This window comes from Phalacrocorax aristotelis, chromosome 19 (assembly GCF_949628215.1).
Source record: "Phalacrocorax aristotelis chromosome 19, bGulAri2.1, whole genome shotgun sequence".
Lineage (NCBI taxonomy): Eukaryota > Metazoa > Chordata > Aves > Suliformes > Phalacrocoracidae > Phalacrocorax > Phalacrocorax aristotelis.
The window spans coordinates 3,065,112-3,092,909 of record NC_134294.1 but is presented as its reverse complement, the minus strand read 5'-3'; the positions used below and the strand labels follow the sequence as shown (position 1 = coordinate 3,092,909).

The window sequence follows — 27,798 nt, the reverse complement described above, 5'->3', positions numbered from 1 at the left end:
AAGTTTAACATCAGGTGTTCACATCTGCAAATGCTTTCCCCGCATCTTCAAATCCGCAAAAGATGGAAGCACTCCAAAAAACTTTAAGATGGAAGAAACAGTGAAAAGCCAGTGGCAGTCAGATCATTTTACTGAAAATGACTAGGATATCAAATTATGTATTTATACATGTATACATATATATAGAAACAGATTTGATGCGCTTGTTAGGGAATCTAATTTCTGTTACAAGTTTCTGCTTGAACAGAATAAAAGCTGCTGAATATGTGAAATGTCCTAAGGCTTTTAATTCCTTTCCAAAAAAAACAGATATTATGTTCTGTACTAGTGATGTGCTAGCATGTGCATGATACTCGGGGAGGAACTGAATGGCTGTAACGGACAGAACAGCCTGTCCTTGTTAGCTGAAGCTTCCTTTGGTTCTATATTAGCAGATGAATAAATAGGTACTGATAAAGAATGATAAGTGAAGAGGACTTATAAAATGCGCAGTTCTTTCACTGGCTTTTAGTTAGGTTAGAAGGTCAAATGAAACCTGTACTCTCATGTAATTATGATGCTTTGCTTTGAAGACACTGTTTAACATTTTCAGTGAGCCCAGAGCTGCTATAAAGGCCTGGACTAGTGAAGTAAGACATTGTTTTATTTACAAAAATGGTTAGTAATAGATCTTAGATTGGAATGGGATTATAGAAAGAGCCCGAGAAGCAAAAGATAATCATGGCACAATCTTTCCAAACAGGCTTACAAAAAATCATTCCAGTCTTCTCACTATACTGACTCACTTCTGAATCCCGTAATTGCTTTCTTTTAGCACTGGACTCAGCCTGAGTTTCCTGTTCCAGAAGGCTGCTTACAGTCTCATTGTCACCTGCTCTTGCTTTTTTCTACCTCCTCTCACTGCCATCCTTCTCCCCTATTCTTTTGCATCAACAGTCTTTACCTGGAAATATGCCACTTCAGCAGGATTTACCTATTCAGCCGTAGGAGGAGGTACTAGCTACAGAAGTCTTGAAAGTAGCTGAACAGCAGCTGTGTCGGTATTGGCACTAAAAACTCCTTTGAGTATCTTAAAAATGTGTAGCCTTGTGCACACAACTTTCCAACGGGGAGCGGCATTTAACCAAGTGAAGAGGAAAACATGGTCCTAACTACAGCCTGTGTGTTGCGACGTGGGGTTTGCTGCCACTAATGAACTTTTTTTCCAGTGGAGTTCAGCAATTACCTTTGGCTACAGCTCTGCAAGCAGACCCATTTCTGTCTTCTTCAGGCTTCTCTTACCAGTTCTGCTTCTAGTGGTGTGAACGTAAGCGTTAGCATGCAGGAGGACGGTGCACTGACACTGTGCCAGCTAATCCCATCTGTATCAGGGAGGTCTAATACTGAGCACTGATCCTCAGTTAAACTTGTGCTGCTTTAATTCCAAACATGCAGAACATTTGTTCCCTTTATTTATCACACAGGCAGCACAAGTCTATCTGGAATTCTCTTGCTGACCAATTCCGAATGGATTTTTCAAGTCTTTCTGGAAATATCAGCATACGCAGGCTACTCAAAAATGCTCAGCCTAAACCTTCTCATCAAATTGCTAAAAGTCTTTCTAATACCGTTTTAATAGAGGGCAGCAATTTTTTTTCATTCTTGTAATGGATAGTGGGGAACTTAGAGCATGTATTAAACACAAGAGGTTGAGAAAACACCACTGCATGTAGCACAAAAAGCAGAGACACTGACTACTTCTTACAATCCCAGAAACTCTACACAACTTCCTGAAAAGGTTTTTCCAAAGACACTGAGAAGAAAAAAAGAAAAGCAGAATAAGGGCAAGATGACAGAAAGGAGACACTACAGTCACACTCTAAGGAATACTTAAACTCTAATTAAAAGTAATGTTAAAAATGCATTAGTCATTAGCAAACAAGGTCACAGGCACAGCTGCCCAAAGCATGTTCACAGAAAGTAAAAATCAGCCACAGAGACCTCTACAAAGCGCTTCAAGGCAGCCAGTGCAGACTACTTGTATTTCATTGTTACATGCTTTTTATCTGAATCCAATCCCTTCATCGAGATGCCTCAGAGGGGTTCAAGAAATGCCTTTGGCAGTGCTACGCACTACTTTTGAACAACACCTTTCACTGAAAACTTATTGCATCAAAGCCATTTGTATTTAAACACTGAAACGGAAACGTTCGTAAACCTTAGTTCTGTAGGCCAGGTGCACCAACGACCACCTTTTGCTGGATGACCCAAGTTTCAAACAGTATTACTAAAAAAAGTAGGTGAAGAGATGAGGTAAGAAAGGAAAAGTGTATTTTCAGCCAAGATAAAATGTGATACAGAACAAGCTCTGAAAGCAGAAGAAAGCCCTTGCAAATATGAGAAATTACTGAGTGTATTTTGTAGGATTTCCAGCTCCTGTTGAAGCAGAAGATGCTCAAAAGTGACCCTTGATCCCAAAAAAAGAATGCCAAATTTCCTTAGACTTTACTGAATTCAAAAGTTTGAAACATTATGCCCCAAAATTATTTAACTCAACCCATACCCATCCTCCCCTTTATTCAGTACTTCTCTTGCTTTTATTAATATTTTTCTTAATTTCTTCTGCCAGAGTCCAAACAAACTGTCATCTTCCTCCTCTGCTTTCTTCAGTTCTCACTTGAGAGAACTTCATCCTTCTCAATCGCTTTTTGTAAAATTCAAGATGGGTCAAATACAGACAAGCAGAGGATAGAACATAATAGCATACACCTCAGATATCTGATTTCCTTGAATTCTTTGAATAAAACATTTAAGACCAACTTAGACCTTAGTTCTGTCAAGTTATATTTTGTTCTAAGAGTCTGCAGGCCCCCCACGGAGTAAAACCTTCCATGAAAGTTTTTACACCTATCTTTGAAGGGACAAAGATCTTACACAACTTTTCTATTTCCAAAAAATTATCCAGTATCCTTAATCTCAATGCTCATCCTAACGGGAAGCCTTTAATATGAATCATTGGCCACCACGCTCCCATCCAGGTGTAACAAACGCCTATAAAATTCAAACATCCTTCTACAGAAAATCCTTGTACGTTTTATAATGGAACCATTTTGACCCATGGTGAACACTTGGGTCTTCTCTAGGGAAAACAACAACTGCTACATATTCTCCACGTATCACCATTTCACTGACCTTCACAGTTCCTTTGTCTACTCTGCACTACACACAGTAACTTGCTTTTAATCAATTAATAACCAAATCAGAGGAGGAAAAATTGTAGTTTGGCTTTGGAGTAGGATTAAATTGCTGGTTTTAATATCTCTTTACAAGTATAAAAATATGTTTGCTCTTTCAAAGTGCTGAGTTTGATTGTAGGTAAAATGCTGAGTTTAACTGCAAAACTTTTAGTCCAGTTTCTTTAATAAGTCTGCCCACAAATCTGGCATGCGAGAGTATTCACTCACTGCCAATTAAGCCTTTACTTAGAAATTTAGGTTAGATGAATAAATGCTGGGATCTGTAAAATGATTCAAATCCCAGCTGTTTTTGAAAAGCGACAAGTTAGATGTGCAAAGGCAGCTCAGCTGGGAGGAGGCTTTACAGTCAGCTAGTCAGACAGGTCAACATAAGTTACAACTTTACAAGCTATTTCTGGTAGCGTGCCAGAAATAAAATGACCTGGCTTTTGCAAAACTAATGAGTTGAATCATGGCTTTTGTTCAGATCACTGAGTTCTCCAGAGGCCTTAATTACTTCAGGATCCACTATTGAGATGTCAGTTCACATCGACAAAATTCCACTTTTTAAATAAACTTGGTATATCTTTTGCAAAAAACAAGGGCAGCTTTGACTAACGTGCTGTTTTACTGCAGTGCTAAAATTAAAAGGTGGAGCAGTGGCTGGGCTTAGTAAATAGTTAACAGCTTGAGTGATTTCTCTCAGACATGCAGACAGGACACATTAAACTATTTTAAGTATCACTCAAAGCGAGGAATCAAAATGGATGCCCAGAACCTAAATCTGTCAGTGTATTTCTCCCAGCTGTTTACCTCTGATTTCTTGCTACCAGTTCTGAATCTTGAGGGGCTGCTGTGCTACAGTGACACTTGCAAACAGCAGCCCTGGATCCCAGTTCATCCGGACTGGTTGGAGCGTGCTTCCGTTCTGCTTTGGCGTACCCTTTCTTGTCTAACCCATTCTGAAGCACCCCAAGCCAGCGTAAGACACATGACAGTGTACTGAGCCTTTCGTTTCTTTGCACTGCTTTGCACTTTTCATGAAAGGACTGGGGATCGCCAATGTCATTCATTACCATTACTGTCATTCACCCTTCCACACTGTTTCCCCTCTCAGTAAATCCAGGTTACAAAGTCTGCCGTTTAAAGGCTGGGGAACCGCAATCTGTCATGGAACTGTTCTGTACTGCTAATCACAGCGTATTCTTAAAGAAAACCAAGAGAAGAAAAACACCAGCCAACTCCTTTTCCCTTCCTGCTGTTTCCCGTTTGTATAGGCCATGCAATGCAAATGCTTAAGCTGCTGCAGAATTAAAGGAAACGCATGCAAGCATGCAGCCAAGATAACTAAGCGCTTTTCTTGGGCCCTGAAAATGTATCCCTATTTTTTTCTTTTGCTGTATTTCCAGACATAATGCCTGCTGCCCTACTTATCTTGATGTGTTTGCTGCAAGAATACTTCTGTCTCCAGCCTTACAGCAGTACCAAGCTGAAGCCAGGGAGCCCAAATGCTGACTCTTCCAGCAAGTTGCTCTTCCCACCCCTCCCAGGAAAGGCCAGGCGAACGTGGCTTTGCACAGGTATAACCAGACAAGTAATGCTAATGCGATCAGTGGTATGCTAGTGGGTATAGTGTTGCGGCATCATTAAAAACTGAAAACTGGATATAAAGTGCAATCAAATCATAATTCTAAGAATTAGCTTTACGCTGACTTTCCAAAAGTTGTTTTGAAAGGCACTCAAATTGTGGCCATACGGGTTTAAAATGTCACTGAGACAGCCTCTCGTTTTTGGGTTTAGTTTTGCCCTCACCTTTGCGAATAAGGTTCTCCTAGTTTATTAAGGGAGACGGCCAGTATTTCTGTGGCAGCAGCTCACAAGCAGCAATGAAAACGCTGACTCCACATGCTTTCCTGGATCCATGCACTAGACCTCGGTGATACGACTGGCTGCAACGATACCAGGGGACTTGCTCCTGGGAACAAATGCAAATCATTTGCTTAGGCCATGTTGGGGGGACAGCTCTGATAAAACCAACCATTTGAATACTTGCTCCCTTCCTCCTTGTCTTCCCAAATCAAGTCAAACTGAAATTTTGGAAGATCCGGATGAGCTGGTAATTTTTTAGCCGTTTGGCTGAAACACAACTGTGGATGAGAAAAAATGCTGTGAGGAAGCCTGCACGACACTGGGGAACAGCAGCAATACTACGGGAGAGATCAGTCCATTGAAATTTCCAGTCATAAGTTCAGATACGCTTTAAAACACTGATGGAGTGGAAGAGAAGAGAGAGATGGGCTGGGCCGGACTCTCAAACTGAACAGACTCAGTCCGGATGAAGGGGAAGGAGCCAGAAGTTCATTAAAAGAGATGGAAAGCACGGAGAAAGTAAACTGATGTTTAGCACGAGAGATGGGCAAATACTTGGTTCAAACAGAGCAAACTTCAGCTGAAGCATCAGGGAAGGTGGGAGAACAGGCCCAGGTTTGGTTCAGAAAGAATCCAGATGAAAGTTTCACTGAGGTGGACAGGAAAAAACCTAACGCTCTTTCCTCAAATGACTTTGTCCTTAAAACAGCTGTTTTACAGCTAAGAATATTTAGGGCAACCTAGGTGAGTATATTAAAAAAATGCTACTCAAGGTCATGAGCATAGGAAGAACTTGAATAACTGACTGCAGACCCTGATGATCAAGAAAGCAGAGAAAAGACCTCGGAAATTTGTAGGCTTACTGTGTTTTCCCCCCTTTTTGTCTGAATTCAAAGAAACAGTTGTTTGACCTCAACCCATTCCCCTGAGCTCTTCTCCCCCAGCCTTTTAGCTCTCCCCATCTTCTGTACAGACTTCCCCCCTCAGACACAACCCAGACTCCGTGGTCTCATGTTAGGGAATACCTGCATACCCTCCGTAGCCCTTACAAAGTTTTTATGCTCCAAGCAGTTTGCCTTCTGCGAGCAGCTGGGCGGCTCAATGGCATGAGTTTATGCCCTAGTGCTTGTTGGGAGGCATGAACTGTGAGATGATCTCCTGCTAAAGCTGGATTAAGAGAGGCTTTGGGTCGGGTGGGAAATGTGGAGCAAGAGTTTGGATTCCCTATACGTGGCAGTCTTAGTACTCCCTCCTCCTTCCTCCCCCCTACTTTTCTGAAAATTACTGACCCAAATACCAGAATTATATATTCTGCATTTTGGGGTGTTCCAGAGCCATTTCAATTTATTCCTAATATTGGAAGCGGCTCTATTTTAATGAAAAGAGCCAAAAAAAAGCTACTGAAGAGAGTTTCAAACACAGGGTATCACAACAAAATACTTCCAGGAAGGGGCTGACAACCACAGTTGCATAAAATGGGGATTTAACTCTTCTGTAGCAGCTTTATAACTGATCAGTACAATGAGAGAAAAATCAGTTTCCCCAAGGAGCTGGCACAGAATGTTGAGCTGCTCAAAGGGCTTATTGTAGAAAATGTATTTACCAAAGAGAAAATGACGTCTGGAAGAGAACCAGCTCTGGGCTGAATGAATTTGAAAAGGCTCTTTCACTGCCTAGGCAAGTTTAGTGTATAAATCAAAATTATTAGGGCTTAATTTTTCAATTTTATTTCTTAACTGGGAGGAGGACCTGCTGCTGAAAAGAAGCCAACATCATTTTAATGGACTCATTTGTTGAAAGCATGCAATTACTGTTTGACCAAAATGCAGTTTGGGTCACTGCAGGCAGCACACAGACAATTTGACCAAGAACCCTCCTTCCCTCCAAGACACACACACAGAGAAATGAATGTACATACTGCACTGTAAGCCACCGAGCTTTACCTTTCTGGAGCTTAGACGCATTGTCCTGTATCCAGCTGAAAAGATTGGCAAAGTCACAGTCACAGACCCAAGGGTTGCCCTCTAAGCGTATAGTCCGCAGGGAGGGAAGTGCTTCTAGGGCTGCCACATTTAGGCTTTGTAAGTTATTGTCATTCAATTCTAACACTTGGAGCTGTTCCAGGTTCTCAAAAGCAGCCTCATCCACATCCACCAGGTTATTGTTTCCAAGGCTCAATTTTATCAGTTTTGCCGCTGATTTGAATATCCCAGCATCAAGCTGTGTTAAATTATTGTAGCTTAAGTCTAAATACACCAGTTTGGTAGAACTGCTAAAAGTGCCCTCTTCTAAAGAGGTGAGGGAGTTATTCCTGAAGTCCAAATAGACTAGATCTCCATAAAATATAAAGAAATCAGCTGGTATCGCCTGAATGTTGTTATCAGCTATAAGAAGTTTCCGTACATCCAATGGAAATGGATTAGGAACACTTGGGAGTCCTTGATCCCGGCAATCTATGGTGTGGTAGTCCATACAGCTACAGACAGCAGGGCAAAAATGACCCACGGGTAAGAAAAGCAGGCAGGCAAAGACAGAAAAAGGCAGGAGGCAGAAAGGAAAGCATGGCAACATCGTCAAGGATTTGAAAGCTGTGATGAGCACCACTTCTAAGAGAAGGACATTTTGCTCAGCTGAGCAGCAGTGCCGGGTACTTGTGTGTGTGTGTGTGATTGTATCCAGGAGATCACATATCATCACAGATCCGATAGCAGCAGTCTTGGGAGGGGGAGGGAGAGTGACTGAAGGAAAGAGGGAGGGAGGCAAATGTGAGGATTTACACTGTCAGAATGTTATAATGCTGTACAGTGCAAGGGAAGGCGGTGATTGGGCAAACGGAGGATCTTTCAAAGGACTCCCCTGCTTTTGTGAGCTAAAAAAAGCTGAAAGCCTCTTTGCATATTTGCTGTATATTCCAGCAAAGGGGAAATCGCACCTGATCCTGTGACTCTGACAGCAACTGCTTATGCTTAAAAAGCCCTTCAGGTTATAAACCCTGAGGAAATCACTTATTTTGTTTCTTTGCACCAGCCTACATAAAGGTGGCCAACACCCATAGAAATGCAAGGGTGAGGGAAGTATCCTGGCTGACTGCTAAGGACTGTTTCCCCTTTCATTTGTAAAGTGGGGCAGAAAAGCAGCAAGAGGAGGACAGGCTAACTTGTGCTGTTTCTGGATGCCTTCTCAGCTTTTAGAGCAAGCATGTTAACATTATTTAAATATGACTCATTAACTTTTACCCTAGAACAATCTACTGTAGCAACAAGGAATACGGTCTCAAAAGCAAGGGGTTTTTTCCTTCCTGTTTTAATGACCAAAACAGCTACTTTCTAGTGCGGCACCGGTAATGTCTGTTGGGCAACATAAAAGTGCAAACTGCGGATCAAATCTTCAGCTAGTTAAAACTGAAGAGATTGTCTTCATTTTCAGGGGTTTGAAATATTTGACAATCAATCTACTTGTCTCCCATGGGACAGCAGAGGTGATTTTGCAACAAGGCACCTGTGTTTTTCTGACATCCCAATCCACATCCAGAAAGGCAAGTCCTCTGCAAGCTGCCAGGTTAAGTTTTAACTCCATCCCTCCCTCTTTATGCACATGCGTAAGCAGGCAGATGGGCCTCTAGTGCTTGGGCCACACCTATGCACTATGAGAGAACATTTTTCTAGAGAGACAGATTGTATTTGGGTGCACGTGTCCTGAAGATTACAGCACAAACTCAAAACACCTTTGGAAAGCTCATTCCCAGGTGAAAGAGAGGCCACTAGTCTCAATTTAAAGTCGTATTTCGTAACTGAATTCAGAGCATCTTTCATCCACGACAGGGTAAAACTTTCCTTCTAAGGCAGCCTGTCCTCCCAAGATACCCGCACTTAAACCCAAACAATGAAAGCAGTATTATCAACCTCTCCTTCAGTACGTACGTAGAAACACTGAACTGCCAGGAGGGAACGGAGCCAGACTGTTCTCAACAGTGCCCACTGACAGAAAGAGAGGCTATGGGCACAGATTAAAAACCATCTGAAAAAAACCCCACTTCTTTTTTAGTGTGAGGGCGTCCAGACGTTAGAACAGGTTGCACAGAAAGATTGTGGAGTCTCCATCTTTGGAGATATTCAAAACCCAACTGGAGACAGCATTGGGCAACCTGCTCTGACACCACCTGAGCAGGGGGATTGCACCAGATCATTTCCGGAGGGCCCTTCCAACCTCAGCAATTCTGTGAACTGCTGTTTGGAAATGAACATGCCAGGAAGGGTTATACCTTTGAACATCCCTCTCTCACATTTTGCAACACACCTTGTTACTAATTCATAGGTTTTTTAGCTAAACCGCCTTGAGCCAGCCTGTAGATCCCTCCCATAAACACACATCCTGCTCCAGGTGTCTTCCATGTCCTGAATTACTTTTAAAACACCACCCAGAAAGAAATGGGCACAGCTGCCTCTATAAACCACCAGGGCAAAGCCCAATTAAATTCCTGAGGTGATTATTTAAAATATTTACCTTTAAATTACAGTGGAAGTGGAAGTTTGATAGGCTACCTCTGAATAAAAAAACAAAACAAACATGCAAAATGCCTCTTGTGGTCATGATTCAATGAATCAGCATCAACAAATAACTGCAACTGGTATTTCTCATGCAGAATGGATGCTTTTTAAACTTTTAAGGCTGTACCTTGCAAATACTTGCTTCTGCTGTAATTTACTGGTTTTCTGCCCCTAATTCAATCAAGGCTTTAGGTCAGAGATAGAGCTGTTCCTAACACAGGAAAGCAGGACTGACTTGTGGTAGCTTGTGGTAACGATCATGATCTAGCTCTCTACAGAGCGAGGTTATCAATACACAGGACTTCAGGGTCCCTACAGCTCCTCCTATGCAGACTCACCCTTCTTTATCAAACGTGCAGAATCAGACTCTGACATTTTCTTTTCAAAGATGCCTCAGCATTATTATGCCTATTTCACAGATGGGAGACTACAGACAGTAAGGCACAATTTGTGAAAGATCCAAGAACATGCTAGTGACAGGGGTAGGAACAGGACTCGGCTTCCCTAAAAATTCCACCAGCCCTTGCTAAAACTACCACTCCTTTCTGTAAGAAACAGACCTTCCTTTTGCTCTGCTGCTCCCACGTATTCTTTACCTAGTACCTCCTGAAGGGTAAGCAATGCTATTTTCACAGCTTATTCTGCACGCTAATACGCAGTAGGCAATTTCTCCCCAGAATCCGCGGAGCTTTCCCATCTGAGGTGCTTGTGAAGGGGCTGGCAGGAGGCTAGGGATTACTATCAGGATGTGGATATTTTGGGATAGGTACCCTGTAGGTTTGTCAAACACCGGCCCCGCTCCCACAGCATCCAGGCACACAGAGTTTTGCTGCCAACACGTAACAGCACTGATCTTCAGCTCCGCAAGGCCAGCTGCAGTGCCTGCCGTCACAGGCCACCTGCCAGGGTCTGACACCTTTCTCTGGCTGTCTTTGATTTCAGAGAGTTTCCTCCTGACCTTTCTCTGTGTAACATTTCCTGTTTCATTTTGTCTGTTCAGGTTTATTCATTCCTCGGCTGCTGCTTATTTCTGCACCTCATTTGTTTCCCTCACAGCGTACAAATTCTCCTGAATCTTTTTGAAGCTTCATTCACTTGCCAGACATTTCAGGCAATTTTGGATCGCAGGAAGGAGATTCTGCAAAGCTTTCTATCTAGTAAGATATTAAAGCTTTACTACTTTAATCTTTTATTTGCATCAGTCAGTCAGCGTAACCTGTAGTACTAAATAAGGGGTTTAGCCTGCTATCTGCTAAGTGCGCAGCACCCTCTTGTGCCCTGCAGGACAGCGGTCATTCCACAACCACTCTGGTCTCTTCTGATAAGCTATAAGCAAGTTTTACCAAACTCCTAGAGTTTACCTATACTTCTTCCTCTTCCACTGGCCTATTAAAGAAACCCCAATCACTCCACGCAAGGAAACAAAAGATACAATCCAGGCGGTGTTCTTATGTGCTATTTTTAGAGAGGCATACAGTAAGAGCAGAGGTGTCACAGAGCAAGCCTGACTAAGTAGACACAGAACTTCAGGGCATGGTTTAGGAGACATGGTAGGGTTGGTGGTTGGACTTGATGATCCTAGAGGTCTTTTCCAACATTAATGATTCTATGATTCTATAATGCATAGACCCGAGAAGGGAAGCAAATGCAAGGAGCGAAGCAAGCTTCTAATTCCCTGATTGCACAAGGCAGAGGAGCCAGATTACAAACTTCTTGTATGCTGCCGCTCCTGCCATTTCAATTGCATTCTGCCTGCACAGCCTGTCATACCTTCCGGCTATTTGTTACAGTAAGAGGGACACTAGATCACAGACTGCCAATCACCTACTGGATCTGGATTCTTTTTTTTTGTTTAAATGTTAAAGTATATCAAAATAGATAACGCATGTCAGGGCTTTGTTTGCTTCAACTGACGCTATGGTAAAATACAACATTGGTCCAGTGAGCAGTCTCAGAAATAAAGATCTGTTTATAATCTATGCTCCCTCAGTAGTCCCAAGCAAAGCCCTCATAGCTTCTCACCTGTTATCAAAAAATACTTCCGGTACTGAATTTTAGTTTAAATAGTTTTGAAAAAGCACAAGCTTCCCAATTAGAAACTGATGCCAAACAAACCCCGAATATTCTTCTCTCCACACAGACGGGATCTCACATTGACCAAATCTCAGCTATCAGCTCATTTTATCCATGATCCTGACTTTCAGGCCTCCCTACGGCAAGAGGGACGGGATGGGTTTGAAAAACACGCCTGTAAAACAAACAGGGTAGCAATTTCATAATCAAGGAACTACGGAGGAATGTGTGTCAAATCCTTTTGTGGAGAATGAGGAAGCAAGACCAATTTCTCTCCATACCTCCCAGTTGTAGGAATTGAGTAAGCACAACAGTAGGCAGGCTTTGGACTAAACCAACATAGATCTGGCCTTCCATTCCTTCACTTTTCTGTTCAGAATACTACTAACAGAAACCTCTAAAATAAAACAGGGTGACAAGCCACCTGGTCCTGGATCTTTAGTGTGCTTGCAGTATAATGGCACACTATCATGTCATATCATTTATCATGGCAAGCAGTAGGAAACTAACAGAAAAGCCATTCACCTCCTTGCCTAGTAAAGTAAGAACTGGCTTTGTGGAAGAATGACAGAGGTTTCATCTTTCCCTTAGAAACTTCCAGCCCTTTTCCTAAAAGTTCTCAAAACTTCCCAAAATAATCTGAGTAATGGAAGTAAAAAGAAAGAGTAGTCATGGTACAGACACACACAGAAGATTCAGATCTCAGCCAATAAATCCTTAAAGAGACTGAAACTGAAAACTGCCCATCCTCATTCATACTTTTGAAGAGCTAATTGAGCATATTTTTCCATGAAGTTATTATTCCAGGCTTATGCTTCATTGAGTTAAGGTACATGTCATGTCTGAGGCTGCTGTACCAGGTGCACATAATGATTGCAAAGGGTTTTCCTCCTCATTATCGTCCATTAGCAATGTGTCATGGGAACCAACGTTCAAGCATGAATAACTACCAGTATGTTAATCAATTGAACACTGAAATCAAGTGCTAAACAACATCTCTGAGCAGAAGTCCCATTTTTATTCAGATATTTACCACTTTGGCTTTAGTGCTTTTTTCTTCTGAGGAAAATCTTCCCCTGCTATGACCAGGCATGTTTTCATGAAGGCAGCCAAGGGGCACCTTTGGACAGTTTTCCCTCTGATCTTACATCTAAGAAGGACTGAAAAAGCAAAAGAGAAAAATGGTATGTTCCTTGCCTTACAATTTGTGAGATGATAGAAACTGTGAACTGAAGCTTCTATTACACCCGCCCAGTCCTTCCCTGCTGCTGTCGCTGCCGCGCCACTGGGAGCGAAATGACATCAAAATCAATCAATGTGACAGCAGCAATGATTGAATTTGAAAACTTTAGACATTGCAGTTCAGCAGCCAAATGAGACCAGTCTAAACCCATCAAAAGACTTCCATCATCTGCTCCAGACAACGTGCCTTACGCAGACACGTGGTCGCTATCTTATTGTAAGCCATTTACAACCACTAAAAGCATTCACGAGAGATGGAAATGTGTAAATCATATTTCCTTTCTCCCTCAGGAAGGAGTCCGTACCCAGCCATGCCAGTGTAGTCAACTGCTTGCCCTCTATATAGTTTATATATTGGTCCAGTATTACCAGAGCTTTAAAGCAAATTAAAGGCAACTAAAAGCAAAAGTTCTCCTAAGGTATTGAACAGATACGCTCGTGTATAACCACTGCTACTCTGGTATGTAATACAGTCACAAGTAAAGCTGGTCTCAGGTTTCTCCTCAAATGCCATTTACCTGGTCAGATTCACCAACGGGTCTATTAAGATCAGAAAAACCTTGGGGAGATCTGAGGTTCTTTAGAAGCTCAGAGTTTCTAAATAAATATATATTAAAAAAATATATATATATATGTATATGAAATCCAGCATAGGATTTGTAGAGGAAAATTTATGAAAGTCAGTGACTTTAAAGTAGCACTTGGAGTCAAACATAGCTTTCATATCTGAAACCTGTTTCAACCTGCAGCTAAGTTTCAAGCAGTGAAGCTAAACAGAGGAGGAACTTTGAGCACATTCTCAAAGCCCCAAGATACCACAAAATTTAATCCAGCTCTGATGTAAAGCTAAGTAGACTGTCATTTTTAAGCCACAATTACCATTATAAACATGGCGTATTTGCTTCAAAAGATGGGAACGAATAACTCTCGGGAACTGACTTCCTCCAAATCACGCACTGCACACTCATGCTTTCTAGCCCTTCTCCAGACAGCAACTGCTACCTACTTCATCAAAGCATTCAGAGGCTGAATGCGCCACTGTGCAATCTGGCTGAGCAGAGGGTAAATGATGTATGTTCTGGTGAAAAGGAAGCAGAAATTATTCTGAAATATCTGGAAGGCAAATTTGTTTTCTCTCAGTAGGAATTACATAGCTTTAATTTGTACTCTGTGCCACCTAGAAAACCCTTTGGCGAGTTTTCTTTGTTCTAATGCACAGCAAATAGATTTACAGCAATTAAACAGTTGACAGCTAATGTTTATAAAAACACCACATACACATTCTTTGAGTATAAAACCCCTCCAGATCATTAGGTCTGCATGGTACAGCACAGAGTAAAACACCAAACTGAAACAAAAAACGCCAACGACCAAAAAAAAAACCCAAAACAAAGAAGGGACTTGAATTTATTTTGCTATTAACATTGGAACATTAATGGGCTGAACGTTTTTTCCAGACCAAAGAAGATGGTGCATTTTTGAGGACTTTATGCAAGCTCATACCAAATATACACCCAGCAAGAAAACAGTTCAATTTACAAAGGCACAGATAATTTAATGGGAGATCAAGGGCTTTCCATGACTTCTCAGTTTGCTTTGACAAGGGGATTTCACAAAGACATTACAAGCTACCTTCCTTGGCTGTGTTAATTTAACCTATTTGATGTGGTATGAGCTAGTCACAACAGGGGAAACCAAGCCAGATCTTCTAGATTGTTTTTCTATGCAGAGGGAAAAAACTCAAGAGAGTCATTTGTGCTGACATCCCTTCTGCCACGTACCACACCGGCCGCTGCTGCATACACTTCGTGCGTTTAAATATGCAGAAAGCATACGTCAGCGGGAGTTCCAAGCAGCAGATAAGTGGTAGAAATAATGGAAATAATTATTACCCCCCTCTCTGTTGCCCTTTAATGTTAAAATACTTGATGAAAAATATAACAAAGTGCTTAAAAGATTAGACTGTAATTTCAAAATAGGGCTTGAAAACCACCCTTTGAAGTGCATGGCACACTCATTAAATTACATGCGCCGTTCCTGCAAGTGTGCGAGTCCATATTTTACAGGTTAATTCTGAACAACTGGCTTTCTGCAAAATAATGACTCCACAGAAATGCATCCTGATCTGCACTGGAACCATACAGCATTAAGAAGTACAAAGGGACAACAAACAATAGATTAGGACTTGAGGAAAGCAAGGAACACTAGAATCTTGCACGGACAGAATAAGGGTGTGCAAATGTCTGGTTTGTGTGCATGTGTCCATATCTGAATGAATGCATGTGCAGTCCCTTTTGAAACAAACAAATAAAAACACCCAAAAAACCCCAAACCCCAAAAAACCACAAGACACCAACCAAAAAACCCCCACCAAATACGGAAAATGCACAGAGCGATCTGGTGGAAACAACGGAAAGTTTGGCCCTTGCATTTTACCTGTAGAGCTTTTTCTGTGGACATCTGTCATCCTTTTTAATCCTACATTAAATGAATGAAATTCCCTTTCTAAATTCAAGAAATACCTGGTTCTTTTATAACCACATGAAGAACAAAACCAAACAAAATGGTGACAGAGATCCTTGAGTCAGTAGGATGAAATCCCTGATGCAAAGGGACTTGTTTTTACTTTTAAAGTAAATGTTGAAAAGGCCTGTACACTTTACTGTATGCAAAAAAACTGTTTGCAAGATGATACAACTTCGTCGGAGTTACCAATCTCTTGGTATAACTGAAGTATCTACAGTCCTGTTCATGGTCGATGATCCTGGTCATTCGCTTGTCTTCACTCTAAAGTGGTATTTCTATCCTCTTAGAAGTTTTTCTGGCTATGCAGAAGTATAGTGTCCCTTGGGGAACGCAGCATGTTTTGACTTAATGCCTTCTGACATTTCACTTGCCTTGTTAATAAGATGAGTGAAATGTCAGGTGAAATTATATCAGTGACTGCAGCAATCCCCAAAAGGGAGATCTTTGGAGCCTCGTAATACTGCCTCTGGATTTGCTTTTCAAAAACATGTTGATAACCAATGCTAAATATTACAATGACTAGCTTTCATAATTGCTTCAGGAATTACCTCACTGACAACAAATTGGGGGTACCTCTCCAGTACGCAGTGGTATCAGGCATGACCTTCAGAATTTTATTACAGTCACATTGGAATGGTGCATTAGTGACCACTAGCGCAGCTGCTCTCTCCAGTACAACTTCTTTCAGCCTACACGCTGATACTGCGGCGCTACGTAGTAGCTTTGAATACTAGAACTGCGGGAGGACCCTTAGCACTGGGAGGCGAGGCGTCCTAGTGCTCGCTTGCACAGTCCCAGCACCCAGGAGGTGTCCCACGCTACTACATGGCGCTACTGTGCACGGGGGACGCGCTGCCCTTTGTCAGGAGTCAGACCTGTTCGGTGTGTCTAACGTTTGGACGAACTCCTTCACGCATCTGCTTATAGAGTCTTCTGCAGTTCCGGGAGCTGCCTCATTTCAGAGATATTAAAGCCAAGAAACATCACCAAAAAAAGTAAAATGCAGAATTTCCTCCCTGGAGAATGTTAGTGAAGTTAACAGGCATTAGAGCTGGAAGCGTGCAGAGTGCAGTTCGCAGTCATCACAGTCTCTGTGATGGTTCTATGTAATTTTTTCATTTAGTAATATCAAAAATAAATCAATCTCTCAAAAAAGGAGTAAGTGAAGTCTTTTAAATCTCAAATTTGAAAGAACCCAGAAGAAAAAGTATATTTGCTTCAGGGTCTTGTAAATTTTTTCAGGAAGTTAATGGCACAGAAGACAAATATGGTAAAAATATAGTTCACGTGGTAACACGTGGAATGCACTATACTCTCCATTTTCTCAGGCTGTGCTGTAAGCAAAAAGATATTTTTAGGGATCATGGAATGGCTGCAGACTAAAAATAAAGAGCCCAAAAATGCCCAACAACACACTTTCAACAAAAAACTAAAATTGAAAAATTAATTTTAACTCTTGTTTTCTTTTTAGAAAGCGTTTTCAGTTTTTAACCAGATACTTAATTTGTTAATTCTTAAATTTTCTGTAAGATATTCCTCAGTAGGATATCATCTTCTGAGTTTTCCAAAAAGTCATCTATAACTTACGGTCAGAAACATCTTATCTAAGCATATAATGAAAAGCTTCCATTTATTTCTTGACATAGACACTTATAAAAATTACTTAGTTCCTTCTGCTGAAGCTAGGCAAACACTTGCTAAAATTATGTGTGCTGCCTTCTGATACAGATTTTACTGTATAAACTTTTTATTTGCTTTTCCTGCAAATACAAGTCTAGCTTCCTACTTTCCCTTTATCAAGAAGATTTGTATTTGTTTTAAGGAAGATGGTTTGAAATTAACTTCTTAGGAGGTGCATAAACAGTCCAGTTATTCCAAGCTACCACCGACCGCACTGTATCAGTGTCAAAGCGCATGGCTATTGTGGACGCAGGCGTGGAACAGCTGGCACAGCACTGATACGGCATCTGTGCAATCCTTGTTAAAAGTTACCCACCAAGAAACAAGTTTCAAGTTACTAAGAACGAAAGATTTTGACAGTGGTGGGAGAGTCATTAGCTTAAAATGACTTTTTGTTATATTGCTATTATTGGGTCCCTAAAAGTGGGACCTTTCTTTTCACCAAAATGATGTAAGAAGTTACATGTTGCCCAGAAGAGCATCTCCTCTGGCCGCTATTCCAACCAGGTACTACATGCTAACCTGTGGGATGGCCAAAGGAGTGTAGTTACATGTTGTACCACTGAGAAGTGTTCTAATGACCAGTCTGGGAGTAAGATGAATCATTCCAGGTGCACTTTTGATGGGGAAAAAGAAAATCATCCAATAAAGGATTAGTTAATGCAAGTGTTCAAGGAAGCCCCCATGATTTTTAGTTTGCTTTTAGACTTTTCACTTTTCAGAAAACACAGTATATTGAAATATGTTATTAATAACATGGCTACTGGGCATCACTCCGTAGAGCAGACATGCTATTGTTACTTTTTAGAAGTACTGCCTGGTACTGCCTGCTGCCTTGTGGGACATCATTGTTACCTCAAGTGACAGAGGGCAAAAGCAGAAGGATGCAGGGTCACAACTGCTGAGCCAAGAATAGAGCTCCATAATTCCTGATGAGCTTTCTGCAAGTTTTATGTGCACGCGGTTTTATGCAACATAAATATCGTACACATTAATAAAGTACAGGTCAGACTCCCTGGATACATGTTCTAAGGTAAAAAATCCATCTAAAAAGCAGCGTTTTACCTTTACTCACCCTTACAATGTAATGCCTCAGAGCCTCAGTTTCTTTTTTTTTTAATCAGAAGAAGGGATAAAACTGCTGGAAGACTTACAGGCTACACAGGGTATCAGCTGTGTGGATCTAAATCCTGTGTTTTAGGAGTAATCTTCTTTGCTAGGAAAGATGCTGTATTATCAGTAGTGCTTGCAGGCAGTTAAAAGTGTTAATATTCTTTGTACTGTACTTGGTGTACAGCTGCCTGAGCCTACAAGTACATGAATCACGGCCCTCTAATTCAGTTTCCTGCAGTGAAACCAAGAAGATATTCCAATAATTTAAAAAACCCTCTTAATTCACTGCTTGTACTTAATGAAATAATTTACAGACCAGAGAGAGAGTTGGCACTGGAGGGAGACTCTGCAATACTTGTTTTCACTCCTGATCTACTGCGTAACCTTGACAAAGTCACTGCAGCGCTCAGTGCCTCAGTTTCCCCACTGTTTCTTATGGAAATAACCAGAAGCAGCAACAGGATGGAGCTTTAAGGTTAGATGATATTCACCTCAAAAGCTTTCAGCATTTCCATTTTAAAAGGCATGGGCTTTTAAATATTTATATTTTAACAATACAATAGTGCCTTGATCCAAAGACACATGTAGATGGCTTGGGGCTATTAAAGTGGTGAGCAGGCTTCCAAGAGAGCAACTATCTCATTCTCCTTTGTGTCCTAGAATTAGCTTATGCAACACAGGTCTTGCAAATACAGAGCAAAGCATAAAACATTTATTCCCTAATCTAAGCATGAATTAACCTACCCCTTAGATAGGAAAAACCTGTATTTGAAATGCCTTCCCTTCTCTCCCTTGAGTTATTGCTGACAGGCTAGTATCACAAGTAGCGATCTCATGCAATGGTTTGAGTAATGCAAAGATAAGGTCTATCTTTGCGAATTCCAGTTTAATTGCATTCCTTCTACACTCAGACTGGGACTCCACCCCTCTCCACATTCACAAGTCATCATTTCATTTTATCCTGACATAAATGATTTATAGTGTAGTTCAGAGACTAATCAAGCCCTGCGTCTAATCATTGTTTTAACTATGCTGAACTTTCATCAGATTTTTTTTGGTGCCCTCTGTTGTTCTTGTTTCCCTTGCTATGATACTTATTCACTTCATTTTTCAGGAAAACAATCCAATATTATAAACATTAGGCAAAAAATATTTGTAAAGACATGCTATTAGTCTAGTATTTCTCCTACACAAAGCAGCAGCAGTTGCAGCTGAGACCCTTTATTAAATTCCGTGGTATAGTATTTCAAGATATCACAGTACATGATTCAGCTACATGTCAGTGGAATGCTGTGTGAATGAGCCCAGATTTTGCAAAATAGCTGAAACGTCCATGATGCCTGCCCTGATTTCAGTGCTTGCTTTCATTTCCATTTGAGGTATGCTTTGCCCCTTAATAAAATTCTTCAAATTGCTGCTCTCTGTTGAATTTGGTTGCCAGTCAGGAGGTGAGCTGGGGCCACCACAACGGCTGTCATTTCAAGAAAGCCCACGGTTGCTGCTGTTGAAAGATCACCATGCCTGACTTCTCCCACCAAACCCCTCACTATAAGCAAGTATTTTCATACCCATTTGGACGTGTAGCCAGGGTGAAAAAAACCATGCTTCTGATGGAAGATGTGGCAAAAAAATTGCAGCCCAAAACCTTACTTGTCTGGAGCCTATTTCTCTGCATTATTTCCTCACTGGGACCAGGGAAGCAGTGGAATCCAGCCCTGCAGCGCGTGTGTTTTAAACAGAACAGTACCTGTGAACCTACCACTCCCTCTGGTGGCTGCGGAGTACTCTGTAGATGGTCTCTTTCTGTTTATTCACTTACACTTTTTGCAGACGAATCCCAGTTGCATGAAATGTGTTGCAAAGTCCGGAAAGGCCACTGGAGAACATAATCCTACACCCAGCTTTCCGCACATTCATAAGTCTCCATCTCCACAATCAGCCTGCTTTTCTGTCCCCGCCTGCCCTCCCTCCATTTGAAACACTATGCTTTCCACCAGCTTTTGTTCATCTTTGCACTTCCTTCATGAAGCTGCTTATTGTTGGGATCATGCTTTGTATAGAGAAAGGAAAAGAAACCATATTCTTTTGTATGTGATTCCTCCCTAAAAATCAGATCTGAAATGGGAATTTCATCGTAGAACTTAACACGGGTAGTATTCCTCATTTATTCATCCATGTGTGTTTCATTTCTTCTAAAAGACACACAAGCTTATTCAAAGAGACAGTTACTCATTTACAGAAGAACTGGCTGCACTCATACGCTGTGTGTGCCATAGTCCGTCCAGCCATCTCCTTGTAAACCCAGGCAAATCCTGCCCCACGCTGAAGATGCCCAGACAGCTGATGGCCTGGCTGATAGGGCGCAGTATGGCTTCAAATAGTACAGGGACTGGGCTGGGTTCTGCCCAAATTCCAAGCAGGTGTGATCTCAGCCACGCTGTCAGGATTAGAATGTGTCTTGGTGCATTTTCAGCACACTGACACAAAGTGTATTTAAAAAAAATTAGGACATGTAAATTCCTAATGACAGGCATTTGCTTTATTTGTATAAACTTACTATAAAAGCAGGGAAAGCCTTTGAAAGTATTAAGAAGCAAACTCATAGAACCATTCTGTAATAAATGAGAGCCTGAGTACACAGTACGTGTGTGTTTTTCCCCCCTTTTGGCTCCGTTGCTGTGTTGCTTTCCTTATATAACTGTTCTACTTAACACTCCTGACCGAAGAAAACCTATGTCAACCTTATAATTTTCTGTTAAGTACATGGTGGTCATCCACAGGTTTAAAAGTAGTAAAGAGTGGGCATTCCATATTTAACTCTGAGTCACTCCATTGTATGTCACGTAGAGACAACTGCTGGCAGACTTTGGAAACACTTTTTCTGCATAAAGTAGTGAGAGACAGAAACCCCAGCTCCAGCGTGCCCCGGGAGCATGCCTGCCCCCTACAACCAGCTCCTGCACCTAACGTAACCTGTTGCATTCAGGGAAATCTATGTTTTCAGGACTGCAGCCCCAGAAAACTTCACTCTCACAGCAGAAAGCTTTATCGAGAAAGCAGCTTAGAAGCTCCGCTCCAGCGATCTTTATAAACAACCAACATACATATCCTCTTGAGAAAGGCAGTGTAGACTGTCTACCAAATGTGTCGTACTCCCTTCAAACCAGTATTTGGCCTCAGGTAGACAATGGTGTTACTCTTAATTAAAAAAAAGATTAAAATTAATGCTTTTGTGTTAAACAGCCTAAATTCATCTGCATCTAATGAAGGGCCTCGCAGTATGAGCACCAAAACCAATTTTACTTTTGAAATTATAAAAGCAGGAAATAGTCACTTCAATGTCAAACCACAGAATTTGAAACATAACAGAGAAGTCTTCACATTCTACATAGACCAACTCGCTCTTACATGAAACTACTGGGTTTCTCTACCCTTTCCTTCTCGAGCACAGCTTAATGAAGTCTCTTCACAACTGGCTGAAACAGCATCATGGAGAGAAGCAGCCTGCACAAAGAACAATTCCCCATAAATCTAAAGGGAAACAATTGCAAGTGTAGATGCTTACTTCTTTTCCCTTAAATACTAGTTTATTTTGAGAGCCAATTCAATACATCTGGATTTCCTGGCTAGGATGGGACCTGGCTGCTTCAGAATTGCTTGCTCTCCATCAGCCTGCTGTATTAGCCCAGAGGCACTGGCTCAGTGTGTGCCCATTTACCAGATCATAAAATATTTTAGGTCACCTCTATGCCTCATAGCTCGGAGCGCTGGTTTGTAAAAACTAGTATATATTGATTTTGGTGAAGCTCTGAGTTATATCAGCGGAAAACCTAGCCCCATCTCTAAAACTGACTGATAAATATCATTACTATTCTAGCTTAAGATCTCCATCTTCAAGCATTGTTGCAATCTTCTGATTCTATAATCTCTCCTCACTACATCTGACAGCTAGGGTTGCTCACACATCTGTGCACATAATATTTTACAGTCAGGAGCACAGATGGTCAAGGAACAGGATTTGATTTATAGTTGCTTATCTTAAAAATAGCTGCATAATATGGACATTTGAGTTTGTCAATACTATTGCCAATCTCTCCCTATAGGACACATTTTACTTTTCAAACAGTGAATTCTTCTTCTGCCTTATATCAGCTGCAATTCTGACTTCACATCAGAAGTGGTGCCCCTATCAGTCAGGAAAGGCTGCCTGAAAGACAAATAGGGTAAAAGCAGCATCTTCTGGTTCTCCCATTCCCTAACACCTGCCCGATGAAGAACCGCTGCTGGATTGCCATTTTAAAAGCTAGAGGCAAGTATGTATTCTCATATTGTGCATACCAAGCACATTTCCAGAAATTAGAAACTAAAAGCACAGTGACTCAAAAATCAAAAGCTACCACAAAGCCACCGCTGTTTACAGCCCGTGCAAATCAATGAAGAGGTATGATGGACTTCAGCTTTAACAGTTTGTGAATAAGGGAAGGTAAAAGCCATTTCTGAGGGCAACGATCTGTATTTCTGCAAAAGCCTTCTAGGAATCTTTGAATTCCATGTAAATAACCCCGTAAGATTGGAACATAATCATCCTTTCTCTCAGTTTAAAGTCTACTATGTAGACCTGAGTATGCATGTACATATACAGATGACTCCTCTCTACAGACACACATATAAAAGGCCACACAAATGTGTCATCTCTTGAAAGAGGAAAATCCAAATTACCCCTCTATTGTTCCACAGGTTGTCAGAGATTGTAGCATGGTGACAGATTTGAATGTCCTGGCTCCTGCCTGACTTATTACAGAATTTTCCATGAATGTGCAGCTCCATGTGCTTCTAGAAGTTCTTTCCACAGAACCATCTCCAGTACAAGACAGACCGTAGCTTATATCTCCAGTACATAGAAAGTAAAGCTGTATTTTCCCTTCCTACTCTTTCACTAAAAATACACTCAAAAAGTGTAAATTAAGCATTCAATTTGATGATATCCTTTGCAAATCTGCTCTGTAACTAAAGAGATACTGTCTCTTTCTATTGCCAAATTTCCTGTTTCTTTACCCTGGGGGCAGCTGTGGGCCCGGCAATATTTGGTCAGAAGCATAAAAACTGTTTTCTACAAGCTTTATTAATTTTCAAGCCATTTCCTGTTTTCCCTTTGCAGCCAAACCCACCCCTTTTGGCAAGTACTGAAATACAAAAACACACAATTCAGTTTGAGGAAATGTTCTATTACTTGCAAGATGAGGAAACCCAGAATGATAGCTACAATTTTTCATTACCTGCTTTCAGCACAGCAACTTTGCTTTATTTCGAGGTAATCTTTCAGCAAATCATGCTGTTCAGAACTGCCCATCTCAGTTTTTGAATCCTTTATACAATAGATTTAGTCTTAGAAAACATTGCGTAAATCACAAGCAGAAAGTGTCCCCAAAAATATTCTTCCGGAAGTGGAAATAGAAAGCAAATTCTATTCATAGGTTGCATTTTTCATAACTGATGTTTAGGCAGCTCCTTTTGATGTATATAACCCAAAACCAGAGAAACCCTCTGTCCAGTTTGAGACACCGGAGCCTCAGTTTGCAGCAGGGACAAGCATGCACAGGCTCAGACAATTTGCAGCAGCTCTGCATGCCTGGCACTCCTGAACATCAGTCCTAGAAGACGCAGGTGTCCTCAAAGGGTTTCTAAATAAAAAAATCCAACACAAAAAGAATCAAATATCAATCCTCGTAATACAGCCCTAAAAAGTTTAGACCGTAATATATATATAATTCCTTGTGTTTTATAGAAAGCTGTAGTAAGAAGGGGAATCATACCTGAGATATTTCAGCAAAATGATAATAATTTTATTGTAATCTGAGATTAAGTACAATTAACAGATTCATGCTACACCTGGAGCTCTGTACCAACAGCCCCTCCTCTCCAGCCCATTTACGCCAGAAGCTGAATCAGCATTGCCCCCAGAGTTCACTGTCACGCTTTGCCCTACGTAGTATTCCTTACTTTCTGAATCATAGTAACTTTCACTTGCAGGGAAGGGAAATCTGGAACTAGGTTTTTTAAGTGTATGTGAATTCAGCGTACACATACAGATTATTTCATTCAGCAGAGAAGTGCAATCAATTCCAGGATAAACGGCCAAATTGCCAATTGTAAGGCCAAGCCAGCACCAGAAGAGATCACCATAAAGCGCTACGCTTTCAGAAGAGGGTACTTCAGCAGACTGACCAACCCTAATACTGCAAGCAACCCTACGTAGTCACACACAGCCACAGAAATCAAGCTGCCTGCATCTACCCCCTGCATGACATCCTTCTTAGCAGCAGAGTTACAGAGTCAGTGGCAAGGCTGCCCTTGCTGATACTGGAGTTGCTGTTTGAAGGCCTGGTTCAAAGCCCATTTAGGACAGCGGGGAGTCTTCCACTTGCTTCAGTGCTCCTGGGTTCATACTGCAACATTGACCAGTTCAGGGGAAAACACACCATCCCACACGACTTCTGCCACTGAGGCATATTGCTCTGCAGGATACAGTCACTATTTTTCTGCTCCCCCAGATAGGTTTCATTCTTTGCTCTTACTGAACTAGAGGCAGCCTAAACCTCTCACAAGGCTGTGCAAATGACTGATACGGTCAGATTGAAAGAACAGATTATGAAATAAAAACATAAGGGCTGCTTGTAATCTAGGCCCTTTCCACCGCCTCCCTTAAACCACTGTGATTAAAGTCACACAGAGCTGCCCAACAGAGGAAAAAAAAAAGAAAAAAGGGTGAGCCATGCACTCATATCCTGGCAATTTGTGGGAATTGTCATAACACGCCCAGAACAAAAAAAGGCCAAATTACACCATCGTCTCTGCATGCACCTAAGCCTCACTTCATTACAGCGTTTGAGCACATGCACAAGTCCACTGCCAATCTGCAAAAACATACACTTACATACAGGTATGCACCTACCTTCTATTTTGAAAACAATAGACCACATAATTAAGTGCTGCTTTAAATGTGGATGGATCGTTAAATCAGAACACAACTCCTTTATTTTCACAAAATCTATTAGTTTAACAGATTTATAACCCAGTGAACTATAGTTTCATTAAAAACTCTTGATTTGGTAGAGTTCAGACAAAAACCGCCCCTTCCTCTCTCTCTGGCTCCATATCTTCTCCCAAGGGTATATTGGCTCTTCTGAAAGAATTTTGTTGATGTTTTAAATCCGAGGGCTCTGCATTGGCTCCCAGCCTTGATCCCCTTACCCAGCAACACGCTGTCCTCACAAGGCGGCAAGTTCCCATCATGGTTGTCTTTTAGGAACAATTTCGTCCCACAATGACAATTAGTAAGACATTCCTAGCTTTCTCACTAACTTGTTTTGCATCTGTAGGCAAATTTCTTTCCCTTTATTGCACTTTGATACTGAGAAGCTGATTTTATTAATTTCTTCATAGTTCAATAGATTTATCTAAAGAGTTTTCTCTGAGGAACCAGCTGGAGCAGGAGAAATAGGCTGGTATAGCAGAAACTATTCCTTATTGGGAAGAATAATAAAAATGTTAGAAAGTGTTGAAGCAGCCACTGGAACTTGGACATCTCCAATTCCTGAAAGCTCAAGAGCTCCAGTACCCACAGTACAGTACAATTTAAAGGAAGATGTTATTTAATTCAGCAAATAGCTTATCCTTCTTCAGAAAGGCTTATTCTTAAACCTGAGGCAAATTAGTTTAAATGAATAATCATAAAAATGAAAGGCGTGTTCAGAGTACCTTTGACAAAAATTGAATTAAATCCTAAAAATACCTTTTGTTGCTGATGAGAATTTGTTGACATTAAAGACCCTGTTTGTTTTCCATAGTGTACTACATTCATTTTTTTGTTCTGAAGATACATACAGAATTCCAAGTGTTCCATTCTGATTAGACAGAAAAGTTATTTGTTTTGATTTTTCAAAGCAGCAGTCATGGTCAGCCGGGGAGGTCCCAGATGACTGGAAACTAGTGAATGTGACTCCCCTCTACCAGAAGGGTTGGAAAGAGGATCCGGGGAACTAACGGCCTGTCAGCCTGACCTTGGTGCCGGGAAATGTCATGCAGCAGATCATCCTGAATGCCATTACGCAGCACAGGCGGGACACCCAGGGGATCGGGCTCAGCCAGCGTGGGTTTATGAAAGGGAGGTCCTGCCTCACTAACCTGGTCTCCTTCTATAAGGTGACCTGCTTAATGGATGAGGGGAAGGCTGTGGACTTTGGTAAGGCCTTTGACACTGTCTCCCACAGCATTCTCCTGGAGAAGCTGGCTGCTCACAGCTTGGACAAGTGCACTCTGCGCTGGGTTAAAAACTGGCTGGATGGCCGAGCCCAGAGAGTGGTGGTGAATGGAGTCAAACCCAGCTGGCAGCCGGTCACGAGTGGGGTTCCCCAGGGCTCAGTGTTGGGGCCGGTCCTGTTCAATATCTTCATTGATGATCTGGACGAGGGGATCGAGGGCACCCTCAGTAAGTTTGCAGATGACACCAAGCTGGGCGGGAGTGTTGATCTGCTCGAGGGCAGGAAGGCTCTGCAGAGGGACCTGCACAGGCTGCATCGATGGGCCGAGGCCAAGTGTATGAGGTTTAACAAGGCCAAGTGCCGGGTCCTGCCCTTGGGTCACACCAACCCCAGGCAACACCCCAGGCCTGGGGCAGAGGGGCTGGAGATCTGCCTGGAGGAAAAGGATCTAGGGGTGTTGGTTGACAGCTGGCTGAACATGAGCCGGCAGTGTGCTCAGGTGGCCAAGAAGGCCAATGGCATCCTGGCTTGTATCAGGAATAGTGTGGCCAGCAGGAGCAGGGCAGGGATGGGGCCCCTGTGTTTGGCTCTGGTGAGGCCCCACCTCAAGTGCTGGGCTCAGGTTTGGGCCCCTCGGGACAAGAAGGGCCTTGAGGGGCTGGAGCGTGTCCAGGGAAGGGCAGCGGGGCTGGGGCAGGGTCTGGAGCACAAGTGTGCTGGGGGGCGGCTGGGGGGGCTGGGGGGGTTTAGCCTGGAGAAGAGGGGGCTGAGGGGAGCCCTTCTCGCTCTCTGCAGCTGCCTGAGAGGGGCTGGAGTGAGGGGGGGGCTGGTCTCTGCTCCCAAGTCACCAGCGACAGGTGAGAGGAAACGGCCTCAGGCTGCGTCAGGGGAGGTTTAGGTTGGAGATGAGGGAAAAACTTCTGCACCGAAAGGGCTGTCAAACATTGGCACAGGCTGCCCAGGGAGGAGGTGGAGTCTCCATCCCTGGAGATATTTAAAAGAAGGGTAGATGTGGTGCTTGAGGATATGGTTTAGCGGTGGACTTGGCAGTGATAGGTTAGCGGTTGGACTTGATGAGCTTAAGGGTCTTTTGCAACCTTAATGATTCTATGAAAATAAGCTTCATTAAAATTGACATACTTCCCTAACAAATTCCAGTTTCATAGGAGTGGCATTTCCCAGTAAGCAAACATTCTTTTAAACAAATTTGAAGCAGCATTATCAAGGAGTAATTAAACCCAGATTTTAAGATCCAAGATGTGCGGAAAGTTA

General features: G+C 42.0%; 1 protein-coding gene across 6 annotated transcripts in view; it reads right to left on the bottom strand.

Moving 5' to 3' along the window:
- LRRC38 (leucine rich repeat containing 38) overlaps nucleotides 1-27,798 on the bottom strand; it is a 69,299-nt gene that overhangs the window by 10,768 nt on the left and 30,733 nt on the right. For 2 of the 6 annotated variants that reach the window (XR_012663686.1, XR_012663684.1), the window contains one exon: nucleotides 21,233-23,946. The exons of 1 other annotated variant lie outside the window; for it this stretch is intronic. Coding sequence is in view for 2 of the 5 variants with exons in the window: in XM_075113673.1 (XP_074969774.1) it covers nucleotides 7,028-7,778 (751 nt within the window). In the remaining 3 variants the exon portion in view is untranslated. Of the gene's footprint in view, nucleotides 1-7,027; nucleotides 7,822-12,737; nucleotides 12,865-21,232; nucleotides 23,947-27,798 lie in introns of those variants that run through there. 3 more of the 6 variants (XR_012663685.1, XM_075113673.1, XM_075113672.1) reach the window with 3 other exon arrangements.